Source organism: Mytilus californianus, unplaced genomic scaffold (genome assembly GCF_021869535.1).
Source record: "Mytilus californianus isolate M0D057914Y unplaced genomic scaffold, xbMytCali1.0.p SCAF_6, whole genome shotgun sequence".
In the NCBI taxonomy this organism is placed as follows: domain Eukaryota; kingdom Metazoa; phylum Mollusca; class Bivalvia; order Mytilida; family Mytilidae; genus Mytilus; species Mytilus californianus.
Genome location: NW_026262712.1, coordinates 49,764,597 through 49,789,983, shown reverse-complemented (window position 1 = coordinate 49,789,983; position 25,387 = coordinate 49,764,597). Strand labels below are relative to the sequence as shown.

General features: G+C 32.3%; 2 protein-coding genes across 2 annotated transcripts in view; one reads left to right on the top strand and one right to left on the bottom strand.

The window, feature by feature from the left end:
- LOC127705791 (sodium-coupled monocarboxylate transporter 1-like) overlaps window positions 1-18,646 on the top strand; it is a 73,247-nt gene extending 54,601 nt beyond the window's left edge. The window contains exons 11-16 of the mRNA XM_052210140.1: window positions 1,242-1,312; window positions 2,455-2,541; window positions 4,225-4,403; window positions 5,651-5,751; window positions 6,354-6,463; window positions 17,579-18,646. Of these exons, the coding sequence (XP_052066100.1) occupies window positions 1,242-1,312; window positions 2,455-2,541; window positions 4,225-4,403; window positions 5,651-5,751; window positions 6,354-6,463; window positions 17,579-18,046 (1,016 nt within the window). The 3' untranslated portion in view covers window positions 18,047-18,646. The remainder of the gene's footprint in view (window positions 1-1,241; window positions 1,313-2,454; window positions 2,542-4,224; window positions 4,404-5,650; window positions 5,752-6,353; window positions 6,464-17,578) is intronic.
- A 1,212-nt stretch (window positions 18,647-19,858) lies between these two features.
- Window positions 19,859-25,332, bottom strand: LOC127706789 (serine-rich adhesin for platelets-like). Its single transcript, XM_052211479.1, has 4 exons — window positions 25,119-25,332; window positions 23,783-24,175; window positions 22,620-22,731; window positions 19,859-21,101 (listed from the first exon to the last, which is right to left on the bottom strand). The coding sequence occupies exons 1-4, from the start codon at window positions 25,273-25,275 to the stop codon at window positions 20,903-20,905; spliced, it is 861 nt and encodes a 286-aa protein (XP_052067439.1). The 5' UTR covers window positions 25,276-25,332; the 3' UTR covers window positions 19,859-20,902.
- Between the last annotated feature and the right edge of the window lie 55 nt (window positions 25,333-25,387).

The window sequence follows — 25,387 nt, the reverse complement described above, 5'->3', positions numbered from 1 at the left end:
ATAATTTTAAAAGACAACAAACTTTTCAATTTAGAGCTATTTTCCTAATGCTTGTAGTTTGAAGGTTTGGTTGGCTTGCTTGCTTTGCTTGTATAAATGCGGGGCTTCAGCTTGTATACATTATCCTTTGTTTTTCTATTATACTTAAATGTTATTGGATGTTAAGTATAATGCAGAGTATAATGTATACAAGCTGAAGCCCCACCTATCTATTGATTGCAGATGTCAATCTTAATTACAATGTTTGAGCAAACATTTATACAAGCAAAGCAGCAAGCCAACCAAACTTTTAAACTACAAGCATTAGGAAAATAGCTCTAAGTAAAACCTTGAACTGTGTTTAGATATATGGAATAAACGTCAGTAAGACAATATCACTATATTACAATGCAAATCAACTTAAACTAATATGCTATATATCATCCGGTTTTCTTCAAAGTTTTCTGTAAATTATGACACATTCTATGAGGTCAAAAATATATGTAAATGAGCAATATTTGTTTTTCTTCTTTTTGTAAGCTTCTTTTAAAAATCAGAATTTGTATCTTCATCTGAATATAGGAAAACGTAAAATATATAAATCCTATATTGTAAGTTAGTTGATTAGTTACTTTTATATTCTTTGAAAGTATGATACACAACAAACAATTAAAAAAGTGTTAAAAAGTCATACAATCATAGCGTTCCATCATATTTAACGAGTTTGATTCAATACTGATACGTTGTTGTTGACGGAAGCTTCAAACTTCATAGGATTAAACGAGAATCAGGAAACATCTTCTAGAAGTTAAGCTCTATTGCACGAAACATGGCACTTATGTTTAAGATATTAAGTGTTTATTTAAATAAAACTTTCACATTTAAGTTAAGCTCTGGTAGATAGTTGTCTCATTAGCAATCATTCCATATCTTATTTATAATAACATTGACGGTACCAATTTAACTGCACCATATGCGCAGTCTGACAATTGATGTCTCCTCAGTGATGCTCGAGACCAAAATATTTGAAAATCCAAAACCCAATACAATCGTTGAAGAGCTGATAAAACCATAAAACAAATAAAAGTAAAGTCAAAGACGGACAAGGAATCAGAACTATAAATGAGTGAGATACAATGATTTCCGGATTTTTAAAAAAATTATAATTATTATGTTAAAATAATTTAAAAGTTCCTGTGTCAAGTTATTAAATTACATTGATTTTATGTTTTAATTGGTACATTTACTTTGATAAATTACAGTATTATTGTTCGGGTGCTTAGGTATAGGTATGGCATTTGCTGTTAGCCACATGGGCGGTTCTGTATTACAGGTGAGATGTTCTTTTGATAGAATCGATGGATATATTTTCATGTTTCAAAATGTCTTTTAAATCTTCTTTAAAATTCGCAGTATCGCAGCATTAGGCTGCACTTTGAGAGTTTACCAACTTTCTATAATACTTTGCAGTTGTTATATTCTATTAAATTATAAATGCTTAAAAATGTCTCAAAACAGTAATTTTTACATGTTAGATTTGAAGTATGGTATTAACAATGTTTTGAGTAGCAAAATATAGCCTTGAATGACATTTTGATATATATGGATACATGTAAAATTGTTCAAATGTATTCTATTTAGAAACATTAAAATCCAAATTTTAATATGTTTCGCCAGCTTTCCGATTTTTTTCCGTTCTACAAGTAGTGCACCAATAACAGACAGATTGGCAAGTATCCTTTGTGTTTGCTTATTCTGCAGACAATCGACGAGGGTCTAGATGGATGTGGTTTTTTTTTTCTTTCTTTATTCTTTAATTTTTAAGACCATTATTCTCTATTCTTTATATTTTAGCACCCCATTATTCTCTATTCATTATTGTTTTTATCTATTTTTGTCTATTCTTTACATTTTTTAGCCATTTATTCTGCACTTTTTGCCAAATATTCTCTTTTCTGTAAAACCCATACAGACCCTCATACACAATGTTTAATTTTTTTAAAAGATGAGATTGTTCTTAATTCTATAAGATTGGTTATTTCATCTATGTAAAGATCGCGTGGGGTAAGCTTTAATATGTTAGAAATAAAATGTTATCTGCTATTTCAAAATCCAAGATAGAGGAAGTCACCCCAGTTACCTTAAAGTAAATAAACGTTACAAGAAATTATATTCACGCTTTGATGATGGAGGTAACCAGTCAGACGCATGATTTCAAAACCCCATTTAAGAGGGTCTGTATGGGGTTTACAGAAAACATCATCTTGATCCAAAGAAAAGAGGAGAATTGCCTAAAAATTTAAAGAAAATATAACAATGGGATGGTTAAACTTAAAGAATATACTACAATTAAGGACAAGCACATTGAATACAGAAAAAGGGTCTAAACATTAAAGATTACAGAAATGTGCCCCTCTTCCCCCAATCCAGACCATCATTGAAATATTTTAACGTAAACTGATTGACATTTTACAGGCATCAATAACTCTGAACGGAGCTGCTGGTGCTCCATTGGTTGGACTGTTTATACTAGGATCATGCTTTACTTCATCGAATTGGATAGTAAGTGTGTAATGAAAAAAAGAGGCGTATATGATCGAACAACATCTATTTTCTACACAACAAACAGGATTAATTCCAACTGCGAAGTTTAAGATTATTTCATAAAGACTGCAATTCGAGACTACAAATTCTTTTTGAATTTCATTTAAAATGAGAATATAAAAATGTCAAGTCGAGACATTAAATTTTATTTGAAATTCAATACAAAGTAAAATGTTATGAAATAAAACCTCTGTTGCCCCTTTTTCAAAAATAGAAAAAGTATCATAAATCTATAAATTTACATCATTAAAAGATTTTTACTGTTTCTGTCTGAAACCATTATTAATATTGTTAAATTGTTTCTTGCATGTTTGCTTAATTCCTTCACATTTCTTGCATTTAAAGAAAACTGCAAAAGCTACAAACTTTTTTAAGATGCCTCGTTTTAAGATCTTGTCGCGTTATTATAAACTAGAGGAGTGGATTTGTATATCTGTTAACAAGACTTTATACTTTATTAAAAACGAAAACAAGGTCACTGACTCATTGGCTTTAAACAAAAGAATTTAAAAAGAATTATCGTCCCGAAGTATTCAATTGGATTGTACTGATGATTATATCTCACAAGAGTCGATAACCGGTAGTTGCTGTCAACCGAGCTTTTTTCATGATAATATTCAGATGTGAAAACGCATGTTTTAATAATACGGTGACGGAGATGTGGTATGATTGCCCATGAGACTAAAGGACGAGGATGTAAACAAGTACAGGTCACTGTACGGCCTTTAGCATTAGCAAGCTATTATAAGGCACTAAACAATTCAAAAGAAAAAACTAACGGCCTGATTTTTGATAAAACAATGTGAATTAAAAAAGGATTATGACAGACAGCAACCAACGACAACCACTAGCTTTATAAGCCTAATGTTATCAAATGTATTGGCATACAACATATTTTATTTATTAATTTTTGTTTCATTCTCAAAAATAAATTTGCATCTGTATACGATGTAATGTTAATTGATATATTCTGTATACAGTATTTGCCTTGAGTGGCTGTATCACACACCCAGGGTCCTGTGCTGATACAGCTCCTCAAAGGTTCTGATCACTCGAATTCAAATAAATTTGTATAATAAAAATCATTGATAAAGCCATGACTGGTTCGTATTATTTTATTCTATTATTGAGGGGAAGCATTATATGGGAAAAACTGAACTTACCAAATGTTTATATTGTACCATAATTTCAGAAGCGGGGCTATTTTGCTATCCCCTTGTCCATTTGTCCGTTCATCGTCCTTTCGTTCGTCCAACACATATTTTCGTTACACTTTTCTCGGAACAATTAAACAGAGTGATTTTTTTTTTTTGGAAATATGTAAAATTGTTGAAAACATATTTCAAGACTATGATATAGACTCTTTAATATTCAGAATCTAGTTTGATTAGAGTACCTTTAAATGCTAACCCTAGCCTGTTAGTTGAACAAATGCAATGGAAATTGGCCATGCCTCTATGGAGATACATGTATGCTCAGTATATGCTGTATTATATATCAAGTCAGTACAAAATAAATCAACCTACCCCGACCCCAGGAAAATAAGTATATTTATACCTTTAATCTATCGCTTTTCCCTATGATATGTATATAATTTAAGGAAGGATTTTAAACTTTGTTCTCAATTTGTTAATGATTTAGGGCGCACTAATTGGTGGAATCGTTGGTTTCGCTTTTCCTATGTGGTGTGGAATCGGAAAGTATACAAACGATCCCCAAAACTTTAAGTTATCAACATCAACTGAAGGATGCAATGTGACAGCTTTGAACGGCTCCGTCTTTGGGGTTGTAAATGATCCACTACCCAATGAATTGGAATTGTAAGTAAATGTAGTTTTACTTTTACAAAGTACAGTAACTATTATTTTAACAGCTAACTCAGTTGTTAATATTGATAAAAATATTAGCTCGAAATAATCATTAAGTTACAACTTTTATATTCTATTTAGTGAATATTAACGTCAAGAGAAGATATATACATATTACACGACACACAAATATCCATAAATTTTATGTTAGTCACGAACACATTTTGTTAGATATTTTTACGTTTTAACGATCATCATTATCATTTAAGACGAAGAAAGGATTTGGTAAATATTCCTCAATTGCAGGGAAAATATGACTTCAAGTAGTTACGTTATGATTTTGTACAACATAATACGCGTTCAATGAGTCGTATACGGCCTTTTAATTGTTCCTTGGTTTTTGCAATAATTGTTTTGTATTGATAGCTTGCTGTCTACTTGACGTATACTCCAAACCTCGTTGTATTTATATCAAAGTTGAAAAAACATTATTATCAATAGATGTAATAATCTCAACTGTGGTTGGTGGTGTCTGCAAAATCCAATGTATTCGATTTGTTTTGATTGAAATGATCGTTTGTGTATAGTGAAATCCGATTATCTCTATAAGTAATAGCATCGGGGACAAATATAATGGACTACAATTTGCAACTGCAATACACATATTTAATCATTTCAATTTGTCAAAAATAAATGTGGTATGCATATGACCGCCAATGAGACAACTATCCATAAATACCAAAGGACATAGATGTGAACAATTACAGGTCACAATACAGCATTCAACAATGAGCAAAAACCATTACCGTAAGGCAAGATAAAAACGGCCCCAGAGTGGCTATAAAAACTAAAACTTTAACAACAAACAAATAACAACCATGGCAAGCAGTAACCAACAACAACCACTGAATCACAGGCTCACGGCTTAAGGACAGGCCCAAAAATATTGCAGCGAGGGTAAACAGGTTTGTGAGCGCTAAATCCTCCTCTCAACCTGGGATACTGGTGTAACAACACAACATATTGTATATTAAATATAAGTTGGAAAGGGCTTGACTCATCAGATCGACACGCAACATGCACCAACACAAAAAACCAAACGACACAAAAGACACAAATTACCGATGTAAGCTTGAGAGTACTCACAGTTCTTGAAAGCTTGTTCAAAGCCACAATTTCAACTAATAAATAAATCATGCTCTCCCAGACACTAAAAAGATCATGTTCTTCCAGACTAATATCTTCGTATTTGTTTACAGGGACGGTCTTCAGAAATTATATGGTCTGTCCTACATTTGGTTCAGTAGTATAGGTATCTTAATTGTAGTTGTTGTTGGATTGTTAGTCAGCTTTATAACAGGTATGTTTAAGTTTCATTCTAAGATATATTTCAGACGCTATTTTTTTTTTCGTTTTACCCTTTCAAGTTTTCAAAATTTTTCCGCAATTGTCGTTTTTGTTTGGTGAGAGAAAGTAAGGAACCGAACCAAACAAACTATTTAAATGAAACCAAGGGAAGTAAATTATGATAAAAGACATGCAGTGTTCAAACTCCAGTAACGGATCCGCCGGATCATCATCGAGGGGGACGTAGAGGGCGTACGACACCTTTTGATCACCAAAATAAATTTTAAATGTCATGTTTTTCACGATCTGTATTTTTTATTTTAGTATAAAATCGTCCAATTTGTTTTTTGTTTATTCAATTATCAAGAATTACGCCCCCCTCTTTTGAACAATCCTGGATCCGCCCCTGAACCCACACATCTAAGATTGATGACATTGATCTATCTTAGGCAAAATCGTATGACAGGCTAGTGATACAGCAGTTGTACTGCTTAAACCACTCGTCCACCGAGGCCCCAGTTCCAAATTTACATTTCTTATACATTTTGATCATACGTATTTTTCTTTGATACATAGTTTCCTTGCAACACACACACACGTGATTATACATTTCAGGGCCTACGGAGCATGTAGATGAAAACTTGCAACTGCATTTCTGGCAAAAATTCGTTTACTGTCTGTGTCCAGTGATGGGATCTACTAAAAAAGAAAAACAAATGAAACAGGTAATTATGTTCTTTATGTGCCTGTCCCAAGTCAGGAACCCGTAAGTCAGATAAATATGTTCTTTATGTATCTGCCCCTATCAGGAATCTGTAATTCTGGGGTTATCATTGGTTGCTCTCTGCTTTAAGTATTTGTTTTTCGTTTGAAATGTTTTAGCAAGAAGGCGCGGATTCAGGACCCAAACAAGGCAATGTAATAAAGGTAAAATTGTGTGTTAAAAAAGGTCCTTATTTTCCTATTCCGAGAAGCGCCCCCACCCTCTAACATCAAATCTTGGATCCACGATTGGTTGGCTTTCTCGTTTGAATTGTTTCAGATTTTGTCATGCGTGGGCTCTTTATTGCGTACTATACTTAATGGGTTTTGTTCATTGTTAAAGGTCGTACGCTGAATCATGATAGTTACTTTCATCCAAGCCAAGTCAATATGTCTCTGGTGGATAGTTGTATCATTGGCAATCAGATCTTCTTATTGTTATTAACGTTTGAAAACGTTCATAGACCTTTAATTTTGAAAATATGCTAGAATTCTGTATATCAATATTTTCACTTTAAAAAGGGGCGGAAGATACTAAGGGGACATTTCAAAGAAAAAATGACGTCATGGCAAAAAAGTTCCTACTCCATATTTGGCACCCATCGTGTTCTTACATACAAGTACAATTTAGGCACAACAACTCGCTTTATTAAAAGCTATTTCAATCATGTGCAAATTTGTATATTATATTCAAAGAAGTCTTATTTATAAAATTCAAATTAGACGAATCATTTAATATTAGATTGAATTATAGTGATGAAACACTTTTTTACAGACTCGACGTCGGAACTATACTAGATTTGTAAGAACTGGTATAGACAAAAAATGTTTATTTTTTATTCTCACTTTGTGTAAATTGTTTTATTGAAAATGTGGTATTCATAATCAAAATTGATTTACCTATCTATAACAAACACTGAATTGTCTACTATAAATGTAAATAACAAGTTATAGATTCATGAGCCCGAAGCCCTTCTCAAAATTTTGTAAGATGAGGGACGCTCAAACCTACACATTTGAAATCCAGGGATGTCTAACTACGTAGCCTCGTAAGGAGCCATACGACGAAAAGGAACCTTAAAAGAAACGCCAAATTAATTTAAGCTAGGTCAGCTGTAAAAGGTTATTTTGACCTCTATGTATCCTTTATGATTTATTGTGTTGTAAGATGACAGTCGCGTTGAAATTTATCCATGTCTTTTTTTTATTCCTAAGTATTTGGAGAGAGTGATTATCGATAAGTGTTAATTTAATTGAATTGAAAAAAGAACTGTCCTAGTGTAAGAGCGAGGTTTCAACACTCATAAACATATATTACCCGGTACATTCTGATGTCTGTCCCAAGCAAAGAGTATGTAGTCAAGTGGTTGTCGTTGGTTACGGCCTTCCTTGATTGTTTCGTTAAATGCTTTTTACATAAATCAGGTTGTCAGTTGTCCCTTTTGAATTGTTTCACTTTTTGCCATTTAGGAGCAATTTATACTATTAAAAAGTGAAAACAACACTTTATAAATTGTATGTGCCCGTTTTTCTGGATTTACCTTCATCAGAAACGCTCAAAGCAGAATATTTGAAAACCTAGGAGGTATAAGAACCAAACCAGTTAATGAGCTATTTGACCAAGAAGGACCAGACCAAAAAATTATTAACAAACGTAATGGCTTTTGCTCATTATTGAAGGCCGTATGGTGACCTGACGTTGTTTACGTTCTATAATGGTTAGTTGTCTCATTATCAATTATGCTTCATCTCTCTATTTTTATATAAAACTGTTTTTGTCCATACCAGTTTACCGTTCCATAAGCTAACATCCGCAAGACAGGGTTTAAAAATGAAGCTTGAAGTATGAAATTCTTAAAGACAATCTTGAATTAGAAACAGGCCCCAAATTTGAACAATTTAGTTATTTCAATCGAAGGAAATGAAAAATATTATCAAATAGTATGCTACAATTACCCCACGATCACGCAGACGTAGAATAAACAAATAGTATGCTACAAGATTACCCCACGATCACGTAGAAGTAGAACAAATTGAGGCAGCATGAATAATTTAGCAGACATAAATTGTGAGAAAAAAATTAATAACACAGAAAATTAAAACTTTCGAAAAACGATAAATATTTTTAACAAAAAACTGATAGTGTCAGGTGTATTTTGAGAAATCTACGTGCACACAATGTATACTCATTTTAAAATATATTCGCTGTCTGGAAGTTAATTAATTAGTTTGACCTAAACACTTATCCTACATAACAAACAATTCATTCTTTTTTCAATTGAAAAAAAAACTATTTACGTCTGTTTCCTCGTAAAAGTAACAAGTCTTTAATATGTTATCATAGCCTTTCAACTGTTTCGTGTCTAATAAAAAAAGTTTATATTTTCCAGACCTAATATAATTGTTTTTTATACTACTGATAAAAATGGCTACATTTATAGTTATACAAATGTCAACACAAAAATTAAACGCATTTTCCATCCCTAAACGAAACCTTTTAAAATTTTGAAGAAAAATGACGTGTCATGAAATCGACATTGCACGAAACACCGCTGTGTTACTTTATTTGGCAGATAAAAACAACCGGAAGTGTTCTAGCTGCAGTATAGTGGTGTTGTCTGTCATTCTTAGGTGATTGATTCACCTGTTAGTGTCTTTTTTATTTTATTAGTATGCTCGTTTATGTGAAGAGCTTTGTATAACAAACAACATGTTTTTGTGATTAATGAAACTGTTAAATACTTATCGGGTGCCGGAGCAAATATATGAACTTCACATATGCTGCATGTGGAATTTTGACAAATCCGCAAAACACCATTTTTTTTCCGGTCCTGCCATTCCGTATTTTGACCATCGAATATATATGTATTTCTTCCGTAAACAATTTTCTATAATATATCGACATTAATAAGGTAGAAATAAAATTGGAGCCATTTCAGAAATAGAGATCAAGTAAATTTTATACACTCAACATGCAAATCGACGGGAGTATGAACAAAAAAGCTCAAATGAAATACATTCGTCAAACGGATTTGCAATGGTCTTGTTTTGAAAATGACCGGAACTGTTTAGAATGGATCGATTTGAAAACACATTGGTACGTTCTATCTTTTGATATCACATTAATAAAAAGATATTTGCTATTGTAAATGGTATGTCTAGAAACCACAGAACGACTATAGCGACCAAAGAAAGGCTAACGTCCAGCGAACAACGTTGTAGAAGATGCTCGGTTGACAAAAAACAATTGCACAGTCTACAAAAAACAATTGCACAGTCTCTAATAATAATAGTTATCTTGTATTGCATATAAGTAAGGAGGAGCAGCCAATTTATTTTCTGTCTCCTCCTGAAAGTGGCCGTTACAGTTCTGAATACACATTTGTATCATCTATCGTTTTCATATAACTGACTAGAATGTACGATCTTCAAATAACGAAATAATGCATTTAAATGTCCCCAACAACAACAACAACAACAACAAAACAACAACAACAGTACTATGTATATACATATTTATCAATATTTTAAAAACAAAAATGACCCAAAACGTTTCTGTCAAACAAAGCCGTGAAATCTCATGATTCTATCTCAAAAACAAGCAAAGAGAATCGTACAACAGTATCTTCCCAAAAACTAACTGTATTAATCTTTTGTGAATTTCAGGATCGAACATTTTCAACATGTTTTTTTGTATTCAAATTATGATTGATTGATTGATACGACGGTATTAGGCCTATGTCAGTACAAATATATATGCAAGATTTAACACCAAAAAACGCAATTCTTCAATTCAAACCGAATCAATCGGGGGTGGGTGACATTTCTACTAGATACTTAAGGACAAACGACATAAGGTATACTTTCTTAAAATATAGGACTTATCACATATACATATTGTAATGCTAGTATTGTCAGTTTTGAAGGCATTCATTGCAGGCCGTATGGTAACCTGACGTTGTTTATGTTTCATAAAGGTTAGTTGTCTCATTATCAATCATGTCTCATCTCTCCATTTTTATATAAAACTGTTTTTACTTGTCATTTCGTACCAGTTTATCGTTCCATTAGCGAACATCCGCAGGACAGGGTAAAATTGAAACTTGAAATACAGTATGTAATTAAATTCTCAAAAGATAGCCTTGAATTTGAGACAGACCCCAAATCCGAAAAATTTAGTAATTTCAATCGAAGGAAATGTAAAATATTTTCAAATAGTATGCTACAAGATTATCCCACGATCACGCAGACGTTGAACAACAAATAGTATGCTACAAGATTATCCCACGATCACGTAGACATAGAACAACAAATAGTATGCTACAAGATTATCCCACTATCAGGTAGATATAATATATTAGTTTTACCTAAACACTAATCCTACATAACTAACAATTCATTCTTATTTCAATAAAAACAAACTTTTTACGTCTGTTTCCTCGTAAAAGTAACAAGTCTTTAGTATGCTATCATAGCCTTTCAACTGTTTCGTGCCTAATATTTTTTTTTATATTTTTCAGACCTAATATTGTTTTTTATACTACAGTTAAAAATGGCTACATTTATAGTTATACAAATGTCAACACAAAAATTAAACGCATTTTCCATCCCTAAACGAAACCTTTTAAAATTTTGAAGAAAAATGACGTGTCATGAAATCGACATTGCACGAAACATCGCTGTATTACTATATTTGACAGATAAAAACAACCGGAAGTGTTCTAGCTGCAGTATAGTGGTGTTGTCTGTCCTTCTTAGATGATTGATTCACCTGTTAGTGTTTTTTTTATTTTTATCAGTATGCTCGTTTATGTGAAGAGCTTTGTATAACAAACAACATTTTTTTTGTGATTAATGAAACTGTTAAATACTTATCGGGTGCCGGAGCAAATATATGAACTTCACATATCCTGCATGCCATGTGGAATTTGGGTGTAACAATTTTGACAAATCCACATAACACCATTTTTTTCCGGTCCTGCCATTCCGTATTTTGACTATCGAATATATATGTATTTCTTCCGTAAACAATTTTCTATAATATATCGACATTAATAAGGTAGAAATAAAATTGGAGCCATTTCAGAAATAGAAATCAAGTAAATTTTATAAACTCAACATGCAAATCTTAAGTAATATAGACGGGAGTATGAACAAAAAAGCACAAATGAAATACATTCGTCAAACGGATTTGCAGTGGTCTTGTCTTGAAAATGACCGGAACTGTTTAGAATGGATCGATTTGAAAACGCCTTGGTACGTTCTATCTTTTGATATCACATTAATATAAAGATATTTGCTATTGTAAATGGTAGGTCTAGAAACCACAGAACGACTAGCGACCAAAGAAAGGCTAACGTCCAGCGAACAACGTTGTAAAAGATGCTCGGTTGACAAAAAACAATTGCACAGTCTCTAATGATAATAGTTATCTTGTATTGCATAAAAGTAAGGAGGAGCAGCCAATGTATTTTCTGTCTCCTCCTGAAAGTGGCCGTTACAGTTCTGAATACACATTTGTATCATCTATCGTTTTCATATCACTGACAAGAATGTACGATCCTCAAAAGTTCATCTTATTTCTAATATTTAGATACTCCTATGGCTAATAACGAAATAATGTATTTAAACAAGAAAGGAGAATCGTACAACAGTATTTTCCCAAAAAACTATCTATTAATTTTAAGTGAATTTCAGGATCGAACATTTTCAACATGTTTTTTTTTGTATTAAATTATGATTGATTGATTGATTCGTCGGTATTAGGCCTATGTCAGTACAAATATATATGCAAGATTTAATACCAAAAAACGGAATTCTTTAATTCAAACTGAGTCAATCGGGGGTGGGTGTCATTTCTACTAGACACTTAAGGACAAACGACATAAGGTATACTTTCTTAAAATATAGGACTTATCACATATACATATTGTAATGCTAGTATTGTCAGTTTTGAAGGCATTCATTGCAGGCCGTATGGTAACCTGACGTTGTTTATGTTTCATAAAGGTTAGTTGTCTCATTATCAATCATGTCTCATCTCTCCATTTTTATATAAAACTGTTTTTACTTGTAATTTCGTACCAGTTTACCGTTCCATAAGCGAACATCCGCAGGACAGGGTGAAATTGAAGCTTGAAATATAGTATGTAATTAAATTCTCAAAGATAGCCTTGAATTAGAGACAGGCCCTAAATCCGAACAATTTAGTAATTTCAATCGAAGGAAATGTAAAATATTATCAAATAGTATGCTACAAGGTTACCCCACGACCACGCAGACGTAGAACAACAAAAAATATGCTACAATTATCCCACGATCACGCAGACGTAGAACAAAAAATAGTATGTTACTAGATTATCCTACGATCACGTAGAAGTAGAACAAGTTGAGGCAGCATGAATAATTAAGCAGACATAAATTGTGAGGAAAAAATGAATAACACAGAAAAATAAAACTTTCGGAAAACGATAAATATTTTTAACAAAAAACTGATAGGTGTATTTTGAGAAATGTACACAATTTATACTCATTTTAAAATGTATTCGCTGTCTGGAAATTAATTAATTAGTTTTACCTAAACACTTATCCTACATAACTAACAATTCATTCTTATTTCAATTAAAAAAAAAACTATTTACGTGTGTTTCCTCGTAAAAGTAACAAGTCTTTAATATGTTATCATAGCCTTTCAACTGTTTCGTGCCTAATAAAAAAAGTTTATATTTTCCAGACCTAATATAATTGTTTTTTATACTACAGATAAAAATGGCTACATTTATAGTTATACAAATGTCAACACAAAAATTAAACGCATTTTCCACCCCTAAACGAAACCTTTTAAAATTTTGAAGAAAAATGACGTGTCATGAAATCGACATTGTACGAAACATCGCTGTGTTACTTTATTTGACAGATAAAAACAACCGGATGTGTTCTAGCTGCAGTATAGTGGTGTTGTCTGTCCTTCTTAGACGATTGATTCACCTGTTGGTGCCTTTTTTTATTTTTATTAGTATGCTCGTTTATGTGAAGAGCTTTGTATAACAAACAACATTTTTTTTGTGATTAATGAAACTGTTAAATACTTATCGGGTGCCGGAGCAAATATATGAACTTCACATATTCTGCATGCCATGTGGAATTTGGGTGTAACAATTTTGACAAATCCGCATAACACCATTTTTTTCCGGTCCTGCCATTCCGTATTTTGACCATCGAATATATATGTATTTCTTCCGTAAACAATTTTTTATAATATATCGACATTAATAAGGTAGAAATAAAATTGGAGCTATTTCAGAAATAGAGATCAAGTAAATTTTTAGACTCAACATGCAAATCTTTAGTAATAAAGAAGGGAGTATGAACAAAAAAGCTAAAATGAAATATATTCGTCAAACGGATTTGCAGTGGTTTTGTCTTGAAAATGGCCGAAACTGTTTAGAATGGGTCTATTTGAAAACACCTTGGTACCTTCTATCTTTTGATATCACATTAATATAAAGATATTTGCTATTGTAAATGGTAAGTCTAGAAACCGAACAACGACTAGCGACCACAGAAAGAACAACGTTGTAGAAGATGCTCGGTGAACAAAAAACAATTGCAAAGTCTCTAATGATAATAGTTATCTTGTATTGCATATAAGTAAGGAGGAGCAGCCAATGTATATTCTGTTTCCTCCTGAAAGTGGCCGTTACAGTTTTAAATACATATTTGTATCATCTATCGTTTTCATATCACTGACAAGAATATACGATCCTCAAATGTTCATTCTTATTTCTAATATTTAGATACTTCTAAAGTTTATTACGTCCCCCCCCCCTTTTCCAACAAAAAAAAATACTATGTATATACATATTTATCAATATTTAAACAACAAAAATTGACCCAAAACGTTTCTGTCAAACAAAGGCGTGAAATTTCATATTTCTATCTCAAAAACAAGCAAAGAGAATCGTTCTACAGTATTTTCCCAAAAACTAACTGTATCAATTTTATGTGAATTTAAGGATCGAACATTTTCAACATGTTTTTTTTTTTTGTTTTTTTTTTTGTATTCAAATTAATTTTATGATTGATTGATTGATTCGATGGTATTAGGCCTATGTCAGTACAAATATATATGCAAGATTTAACACCAAAAACGGAATTCTTTAATTCAAACCGAGTCAATCGGTGGTGGGTGACATTTCTACTAGACACTTAAGGACAAACGACATAAGTAGATATAAGAAGATGTGGTATGAGTGCCAATGAGACAACTCTCCATCCAAGTCGATATTTATAAAAGTAAACCAATTTAGGTCAAAGTACGGTCTTCAACACGGAGCCCTGGCTCACATCGAACAGCAAGCTATCTTTAAGGTAGCACAATACAAAGATTTTATACCTCCAACTCCCCAGTTTTAAAATGCTGTAACTTTCTTTATAATGCTTGAAAATTTATAAAAGTGGTATTTTTGGATAGCTAACGGATTACTCTTTCAAATTAATGCAATGTTAGTATTATACAACAATTATGTAGTTAATTATAATTTTAACTGTGTCTACAAAATTTTACAAGAAATTTCAACTTTCAATTGAAATTAGCTTCTTCAGGGATACCCCGAGAGGGTTGATTTTGTAATATGTTGTTCCTAGAGCCATTATCTACAAAAGGGTGTCTCAGATTTTGGATAGAATGTATAGATCAAATTTTACACCTAATCAAATAATCTCTACTTTTATGTGGTAAGGATGTTTACACTAATTACAGATGTATGAGAGAATGGAATACGATAGCGATAATTTGAGACACCCTTTTGTAGCTCCTGCTGTGTTGATTAAGATAACGTTAAAATTTCTTGTGTAGTTATAGAGATGTCAGAGCTAAATTCATTCAAGTGAACTGACCAAGATTTTGCCATTAATTGCATAATAATTGATTATTATTGAGCATTCATTTAAAAGATTAATCTTTTATCTATCTATATATACCTCTTTTATTAATTTGTATGCAATCATAAGAAAGTAACATCATTTTAAAGGTTGGAGATTGGAAGTAAACAAATCTTTGTATTGCGCTACCTTAAATATAGTTGACCTCAATACTTCTCCTACATAACTAACAATTTATCCTTATTTAAATTAAAATAAAAAACTATTTACGTCTGTTTTCTCGTAAAAGTAACAAGTCTTTAATATGTAATCGGAGCCTTCAACTGTTCTTTCCTAACAAAAAAAAAATTTCAGACTTAATATTATTTTTGTATTACAGCTAAAAATTACTATATTTATAGTTATACAATGTCAACACAAAAATGAAACGCATTGTCCATCCCTTAACAACACCTTTTAAAATTGTGAAGAAAAAATTAATGACGTGTCATGAACTCGATATAGCTCGAAATATAACTGTGTTATTCAGGCACTTGTATCTGAAAAAAACCCTATATACTTAAATATAACACATGGTACCTAACTCACTTAATTGAGAAATGTCGCCCGGTCGCTAACTTCCGTTATATTTCGTATCTGCGTTTGTCTATCCCACTGAAATTTGTTATTTTGTAAATCTACATTAAATTATCTACAAAATGGTGTATAACACGCCTATTTCTATAGTCGGAATCATTCGTAACAGGCCTTCGAAGTATGGCAACCGTAGTTATTACGTAATATAATTATTATAAGTAAAATATTTGCTTCTTAGTATTTTGAATGGTAAGGATAGAAACCGAAGAGCGACTAACAAGCAAAGAAGATGCTCGGTTGACAAAACCAATGTTGCACAGGATCTACCAATAATACTTATATTGCATATAATATACGTCAGTAGGGGCAGCAAATGTTTATTCTGTCTCCTATTGAAAGTGTCCGTTTCAGTTTTGAATACAGTCACATTTGTATCATCTATCTTTTTCATATCACTGACGAGGATGTACAATATAAAAATAAGGAGATGTGGTTTGATTTCCAATGGATCCACCATGGATGTAAGCAATTATAGGCAACCGTACGGCCTTTAACAATGAGAAAAATCCATACCGTATAGTCGACTATAAACGGCCCCGACAACAATTTACAATTCAGTTGAGAAAACGAACGACCTCACAATGCTCACATTTTCATCTTATTTCTAATATTTTGTAACTCCTATGGCTTATTACGAAGTCATGCATTTAAACCCGACCCCTGCCCCCCCCCCCCCCCCCCCCCCCCCCACCCTCCCCTCCCAAAAAAAACACTATATATATATATACATATTTATCAATATTTTAACAAAACAAAACTATGTCTTGACTTCTGACAAACAAACAAATAAGTTCGCGTGTTTCTATCTCAAAAACAAGCATAGCGTGCATATAGAACATCTTTATTTTCCCAATAACTTAATGTAATAAGCATAATCCAGTAAAAAAACTTCATTTATGAATTATTTCATTTGGAATTTCGGGATCGAACATTTCAACATGTTTTGTTTTGTTTTTAATTCAAATTGGGATTGACTGATACGACAGTATTGCGTCAATTTCAGTTTAATTATAATTGCTTGCAAGAATTACACAAAATAAAATGGAATTCTTTATAATTCAACCCGAGTCATTTGGTGGGGGGACATTCCTACTAGAAACCTATGGATAATCGACATGAGTTTTACTTTCCTTAAGTATAGGACTTATCAGATACACATATACTTTGTTTTGTAAGACTAGGATTTCTCTCCGGCTTCCTCAATTCCATCATTTTGTAATTTTGTAATGGGCGATGTAACATAGTCGTTTAACTGTTAAACGGGAGATAATCCAAAACGGGAACTACGTACAAATGCATTATGATTCAGATGCTTAAGTAGTTTTGCCGCTTCTCTGTAAGTTTCTACAATGTCATGGACTTCTACTTGTAGCATTCTATGTAGAAAGTATCATTTCAAAACATCACGCTGTTTTATTTGATCAACTTGTATTTCGCCTCTCTGATTTAATTTTTTAAAGAGCAAATTCAATGTCAGTTTCCAAAACGTATTGCACCGGAACTAATTCCTTGTACTTAGACAATTGAAGATGTTAAAATCTCATCATTTTACATTTCAGTTTCTTGAAAACTTGAAAAACGCACCATCCTTAGACATCCTGCAAACTAAGAAACCTATCTCAACAGTAATGATAGATACTAATACAAGCACTTTGGTGCTACAAAATGGTACAACCGGTACATCAATAGAAAATACTTTGTCAGCAGAAAATGAAAACGATGCAGACGATTTGGAAATAGGTCTTAGCACAAATACAAACGAACAGATCGATGACAGCAGGGATATGAATATCTCCGAAAAACAACCGAACGGCGCCACCAATAATGTATCTTCCTCCGGTAATAATGAGTATAACACAACTTATACAGAGACAGACAAACAATCAGATACAAATGAAACTGAGGAAGTCACTCATGGACATGACGAATCAGTGATAAACAATATCGTTACTACCAGTGATGTAAATGATATTATAGATGATATTGATATTGTTGTATCAGAAGCTGAAGAAACAAAAAGAGAATGAAGCGAGGATAATGTCGGTAGTGGTGACAATGAGAACAAATTATAGAGAATACATATGGTTCAGACAACTAAGTAGGATAGTTCAGAAAACTGAGTAGGATGCGCTAGCTTTAATAAAGAAAAATTAAACAACATTTGTTAGCTATAAACAGTAAAAGAAATTTTATGATATTTATCCTGCTTCTTATGACTTGAAAAGTCCGATGTAATGGGAATACATAACTGATGTATTCATAAACAACTATAAATTCAAAATATACATGTTTTATTTTGTAAATGTGACCCCCAACTTGTAACACTTTCGCAATAGTTAATAAATAAATAAATAAAGTATTGTTAGTTTGTAAGTCTACAGTTTACAAACTTTAACAGTATTTTGTGGGTATTACGGGATGTGTGTGTCACTTCGTGATAAATTATCCACTTTCAAGATTTTGTTTTAAATAAGAGTTTTAGAAGAAGAGAGACATAAGATACCGAAGGGATATATAAATTCATAAGCCGATAACAAACTTACAATTCCATGGCAAAAAAAGCTGTTTCAACCAATAGACAAGCAACAGTACACAAAACATAACAGTTAACCAAAGACTGAGCAACACGAACCCAACAAAAAACACGGGGGTGATATGTGCTCCGAGCAGATCCTGCTCTACATGTGAAACCTGTCCCATAGCGTGATAAGAACTCGTTACCACGCTTACCAATTAAATTTCAATGTGCTTGCACAAAGCTGCTAGCAAATCAAAGGCCAGGTGTTCTATCATTTCTCTACTGTAGCTTTATTGTAATTGATTTCGTTTTTTGTCTTGCTATTTGCGATTTAATATTTAACATTCGATACATTTCTTATATCAATAAATGCTTATTGTTTAGAATCTTCGATGATCAAATTCCATCAGGTTTTGACAACTTTTGGATTTTGACCCTTCTGGGGAATGAAATTTAGGTTAAATTGACCCAGCCTCTAAACCTTACTCTAGCCTTTTACTATAACCAAAAAATACTAACTTACACATTACACAGTGTTTCGAAAAAAGAATATCACGTGTTATGGATACAGCAGGAATATACATAGTCAATAAAAACTTGAATTCCATACATAAGTAGCTATACTTATACTTAATGGTTTAATTCTGGGTTGGGTTATTTATTAATACTTGATAAATTGTAAGTGATAATAAAAGGTAAAGAAATATTTTCACTTCACATATCAAAGCGCTTGTCCCAAGTCAGAACCTACATACTTTTGATTGTTTGGATATTCCTGTGAACTATTGATACTAAATGTTTTGCTATTTATATTAATCTTTTTTTCGGGGACAAGTGTTTCCGATAAAAGAATTTTGCTTCGAGAGCTTACCATACTGAAGTAGGCCCTTCTCACTGCTTTTAAATCATTGCGGACTAAAGAAACTCGATTATACATGTACTATATTGATATAAGTGGTAGCGTCACGTGATCTAAACCGAAAAAGTAAAATAACAAAAATACCGAACTCCAAGGGAAATTCAAAACGGAAAGTCCTTTATAAAAGAGCAAAATCAAAAGCTCAAACACATCTAACGAATGGAAAACAACTGCCATATCCCGACTGGTACTGTTTTATATATATAATAATAACTCATCCAGTCATTTAGCTGTAGAAATACAGGCATTAACGGTATCGTCTGCTGATATCTTGTTTCTTTACTGAACGAGAGCGGTATAGGGTGGGTAAATAACAGTTCACTTTAATGTCCTCTGTGTTGTCCTGGTTCACGAGAAATATTTTGTTGAAATCAAAGGTAAAAACTATACGGAGAACTGATATAACACATGCATAAGGGTGTGTACAACAATTTTTATTCTTCAAATTTACACTAAATAGACATTTTCCGTTCCATAAGACCAATTTTCATTGCAATGTTGAAGTTTGACTAAAGAAAAGTTTAGTTTTTCTACCAAAAAATGTATAGACGTTTTCCGTATCTCACATTTCTATGTAAAAATGGAATTTTATACAATTCCATATATGAAACTCCTTTTAAGCCTTTCTGATTATTACGACAAAACTATTACACACCTTTAAATCAACGATTTCAAATTGTATTTCACTAGTTTCAATAACCTCTATATCGCGGTTCCTTTAAGAAAATATAAATTGCTAAGAAATGTTTACATTTGGCTTCCTATTATTACCATAGTTACTCGTAAAACAATTTGGTTAGTTCATATGCATATCTATTGTAAAGAAACAAACGTAGCTTGGTACGCAAGATGGAAAGAGTAAGAGAGCTAGCTATATTCAAGGTTATACATAAACCATAGTAACGTTTTTTAATTTAATAATTCTGTTATGTACATTATGAATTTGGAAATAAAAATCCATCATTCAGTGCAAGAATATGGACGAATTTATCCCGTTGATTTAGTACAAATGTTTTATGAAACCATCCATTAGTAATCAAGTTAAAATGTGGTAATATATCTTTTAGACTTTTCCAAAATGAAAAACAATGCTCATTTTTTTTTTAATTAACTTATATGAAACAAAATATTTGTTGTTTGCATGTGAACATCAACAGAACAGAAGAAGATTAAAAATAAACAAAGATACCAAGGAATAATCTATAAAGTGTTATTTTCATATAGTACGCAGGTTTATCTACATAAGACTTATCAGTGGAGCTCAAATAGAAAAAAACTCTAAAGGAAGTTAGTGAGTTAATATATCAAATAAAATCGCACGTCAGCATAAACATACATAACCTTTACCAATATCTAACTTATAATAAACAAACAAAGTGGTAGTTCATCATTGTTATATTTTTGTTTATCTTTGAGGAAAAAAAAAACGAGTATCAGTCTTCGTCGCTATTTATCTGCTTTAGCGAGAAAGAGGTTAACAGGAGTATTTGGTCTAGAACTTTCTGACCAACTAATGGATAGATGGCTCGATTCTCTGGTATACTGTTGTGGACAAATCGTTGCAGTTGGGGCTGTTCCTTTAGATTCACTCTTGTTAGCATTCAATGTCGATTCACTACTTTCGACAAGAATTGATGGACGTCCACTAAAAGAAATAAGGTATACTTTTTTATACAAAGTTTCCTCAATCCACGAAAAATTAGTACACACGAAAATAAATTACTCAGTTTTTAGAAAATAGTATAATTTTCGACACTAAATAATTTCGTTATAGTTTTAACGATTGTTCATTGTACTTATGATAATGTTGTTTGATTTTTCCTCTTCATTGTCAAAAACAATTGTAAAGTAGAACACTTTCTTTGTGTAATGTTAATATTTCGTTTATTGATTTTTGTTTGTTTGTGTGTCTATCAATGTATATGCTTATCAGCATCGGCTAATAAAACAAAATATATTTCTCAATTTTTAGCTCACCGGGCCCGAAGGGCCCCATGTGAGCTTATGCCATCACTTGGCGTCCGTCGTCGTCCGTCGTCTGTCGTCGTCGTCTGTCGTCGTCTGTCGTCGTAAACTATTTTAAAAATCTTCCCCTCTGAAACTACTGGGCCAAATACCTTCAAACTTTAACTAAATGTTCCTTAGGGTATCTAGTTTATAAATTGTATCCAAAGTTTTGATCCATTGACAAACATGGCCGCCATGGCTAAAAATAGAACATAGGGGTCAAATGCAGTTTTTGGATTATATCTCAAAAACTAAAGCTTTTAGAGCAAAACTGACAGGGATAAAATTGTTCAATTGGTCAAGATCTATCAGCTCTGCAATTTTCAGATGAATCGAACAACCCATTGTTGGGTTGCTGCCACCGAATTGGTAGTTTTAACAAAATTTTGCAGTTTTTTGTTATTATTTTGAATATTATTATAGATATATATAAACTGTAAGCAGCAATAATGTTCAGCAAAGAACGATCTACAAAAAAGTTAATATGACCATAATTGTAAATTGACTCCTTAAGGAGTTATTGCCCTTTAAAGACAATTTTACACAATTTGTTCATCAAGTTTGCTAACATTTAAAAATCTTCTCCTCTGAAACTACTGGGCCAATTTCCTTCAAACTTTAAATAAATGTACCTTAGGGTATTTTGTTTATAAATTGTATCCGAAGTTTGTATCCATCGACAAACATGGCCGCCATGGCTAAAAATAGAACATAAGGGTCAAATGCAGTTTTTGGCTTATATCTCAAAAACTAAATCTTTTAGAGCAAATGTGACATGGGGTAAAATTGTTTAATTGGTCAAGATCTTTCGGCCTTGAAATTATCAGACGAATCGAACAACCCATTGTTGGGTTGCTGCCACCGAATTGGTAGTTTTAACAAAATTTTGCAGTTTTTTGTTATTATTTTGAATATTATTATAGATATACATAAACTGTAATCAGCAATAATGTTCAGCAAAGTAAGATCTACAAAAAAGTTAATATGACCAAAATTGTCAATTGACCCCTTAAGGAGTTATTGCCATTTAAAGACAATTTTACACAATTTGTTCTTCAAGTTTGCTAACATTTAAAAATCTTCTCTGAAATACAGGTGAGCGATTCAGGCTCTTGAGAGCCTCTTGTCTTATATGTGACATTTGTTATAACAATACTTAGGCTTTCTGAATCCACATTTGTATATCACAACAGCTGCTACAATTATCAAAAGCAAGGCTCCTCCAATTGCTCCGTATATCCCTGGTGACACTCCGGACGTTTTCGACTCTAAAATAATTTTTAAAAAAACACTCAATTGAAATACATGCATTAGGTTGTTCTTTTGTTGACCCTACTCGGATTAAAAAAGTCAACATTGGTGCGCTATTGTCATGCGTTTACTACATTTTATTTATTTTTTAGGAATAATGGCAAGACGTATATTTACAATATAACTTTTGAAACACATTAAAACTTTTTTTGAGAATTGTTCGTAAAGGTTTCGATTTTTTCATAAATGTGAAGATTACTATGGATACTATAAACAAGTGCAATATAATGATGCTCAACCCGTCATTCCACTCCAGTTTCTAAAACAGAATTGATAAGGATAAAATACTATAATAAGTAACCTTCTGTATCCTGATTTTTTTTATCAACGGATGCAAGTTCGGGATATATAAGTATTAACAATGCTACCACTGTCCCTATAGCTTATCACAGCTTATCGATAGCATTTATTTCTTTGTTCTCATGTTGTACTGTGAAACCACTGTCCCGGGTTAGGAGTCACGTCATTTTTTATCATATGTCATATCGTAATCCTTTTTTTGTTGTTGTTTGGAATTGAATGATACTAGCAGATCTTTCATTGTTTCTGTTATATCATACTACATAGTTTATAAAACTTAAGAACAAATTGAAACTTTTGATATTGTATATACATACTATTTTTTGTCTTTTCTAAATGACAAGCTGTTGATTTATTAAGGAGGTACATAATACCGCAAGGAGATAGCTCTGTAAGAATCAGCTGAACGTTTTTATTACGCTTTATTGTTAAGGAAATATCAAGCTTCCAAATGATAAAAATTAGTGGTATATATCCAATGATTTTTTGCCAAAAAAGTGTGTGGTCAAAGTAAATATTTTGTAAAAATTTTATGAAAATTAAACGAGCCAAATTAATTTTAGGCTAGGTGTTTGGTACCATCTTAATCGTTTGGAATAATTCAATCAGAAAGTACATTCATTAACACCAAATGCTTAAAGTCTCTGCCTTATCTATTTAAATCACCTTAGATTCAGATTCAGATTCAATAATTTATTAAAGTCTCACCACTTAGATTAAGTGTATTGCTTGCAGTAGTTGAGACATAGTTGTCAAAAGTAGTTGATTGTTTTGTTACAGTTGATTCAGCGTTGAATGCTGTGGTTGAAGAGCTTATATCTTTTGAAGTAGTTGTTTCATCTTGTGAAGTCAATGTGGTTTTTGAAGCTTGTGTCGTTGTTTTACTATCACTTTTATCGGTTGCTGGATTTCCTGGAGTTGTTATCGCTATGTTGTTGGCATTTGTTGCGGTTACTGCATTTCCTGATGTTGTTGATGTTAATTTGCTGGCACTTGTCCTGTCCACTGCAGTGGTAGCTCTCTCAATACTAGTTGTTATTTCATGCGTTCTAGTTTTGTCAGTTATGGTCATAATTTGTGTTATTTCTTCTGTACTTGTTTCTGAAATCGACGAACCAACATGTGCTTTTAAATAGGAAGATGGAGTCATTTAATTCAAAACTTTTCTGGCTAAAATACGTGGACGGAATAGTATTAAAAAAATCATACTATTACATGTGTAACGCGATGCGCCTTTTAAAAGTATTTTAAAATAGAAGAGCAACACGGTGTATATCATAGGTGAACCAGGAACATATTATCCTTTCGAATATCGTAATATAAACCCCGTTCCTCGTTGGTGTTTATGCAGTCTTAACTTTAATTTTCTGTATAATATATTTTTCGTATTATCTAGATATAGGAAGATGTGGTATTAATCGTCTTCTTGTGTTTTTGCCATGGTGTTCTCCGATTCTACCTGACATGATTTTGTATAACTGATTTCCTCAATTTTTTTTATCTACATTAAATTCATATACCATTTCCTGGACGCATGAGCTTTATATAGTGCTGTTTTAAATTTTTCAAAGCACTGGGCCGATAAGTCTTATATAACTGTATCCGATCAGCTAAGAAATCGGTGCCCGGGTACTGATATGATTTATAACAAACACTTTTAAAATTTCCCGTTAAAGTTTCAAATCCCTCAGGTAAAGTTGACCCTAGTTGGATTTGGCTGTTTTTAGTTATTTTTTCAACTGTTTCAATTGTTTCGATTAAAATACATCCTTTGCTTTTACATGTTCGGCTTTGAGCGTTGCTGATGAAATTAAATCAAGAAAAGCGCTTCGGAGGCATGAACCTATAACGTGTTCGATACAACATGTTTTACTTCATGTGAATACAGCATATGATCACCATGAAAACCTAACACTTGACGTAATGTGTATAAGACAGTTAGAAGATGAAGATTACGCTGTTACACAGAAAAGACTTTAATATCAAATCAAGCCACAAACGTGTATGTTATAAACCTTAGTTTCTTGTTATAATTTTGAAATACCTGTGGTTGGTTCAATCATCTCTTTTGTCGTTGTTGTGGCATGATTGCTTATTTTAGATGCAGGATGTGTTGTCGAATCGTTCTCAGTGGTTGATGTTAATGAACTAGGTACATGACTAGCATCTGTTGTAGTTGTTCTCTCAATATTGGTACTCATGTCATAGGTTTTACCTTTATCATTCGTTGTTTTAATTTCTGTTGTTTCGACAGTACTTGTATCTGAAGTAATATTTCTTAATGTACTTACAAATAGTACCAAATTAATATAT

What these genes read in the sequence shown, in the direction of transcription:
- LOC127706789 (XM_052211479.1), bottom strand. Translation starts at nt 25,275, where the DNA reads ATGAGTACCAATATTGAGAGAACAACTACAACAGATGCTAGTCATGTA. An exon ending in GATGATTGAACCAACCACAG is followed by an intron (nt 24,176 to 25,118) that starts GTATTTCAAAAT and finishes CGTCGATTTCAG; the next exon opens with AAACAAGTACAGAAGAAATA. An exon ending in CAATACACTTAATCTAAGTG is followed by an intron (nt 22,732 to 23,782) that starts GTGAGACTTTAA and finishes AAATTATTTTAG; the next exon opens with AGTCGAAAACGTCCGGAGTG.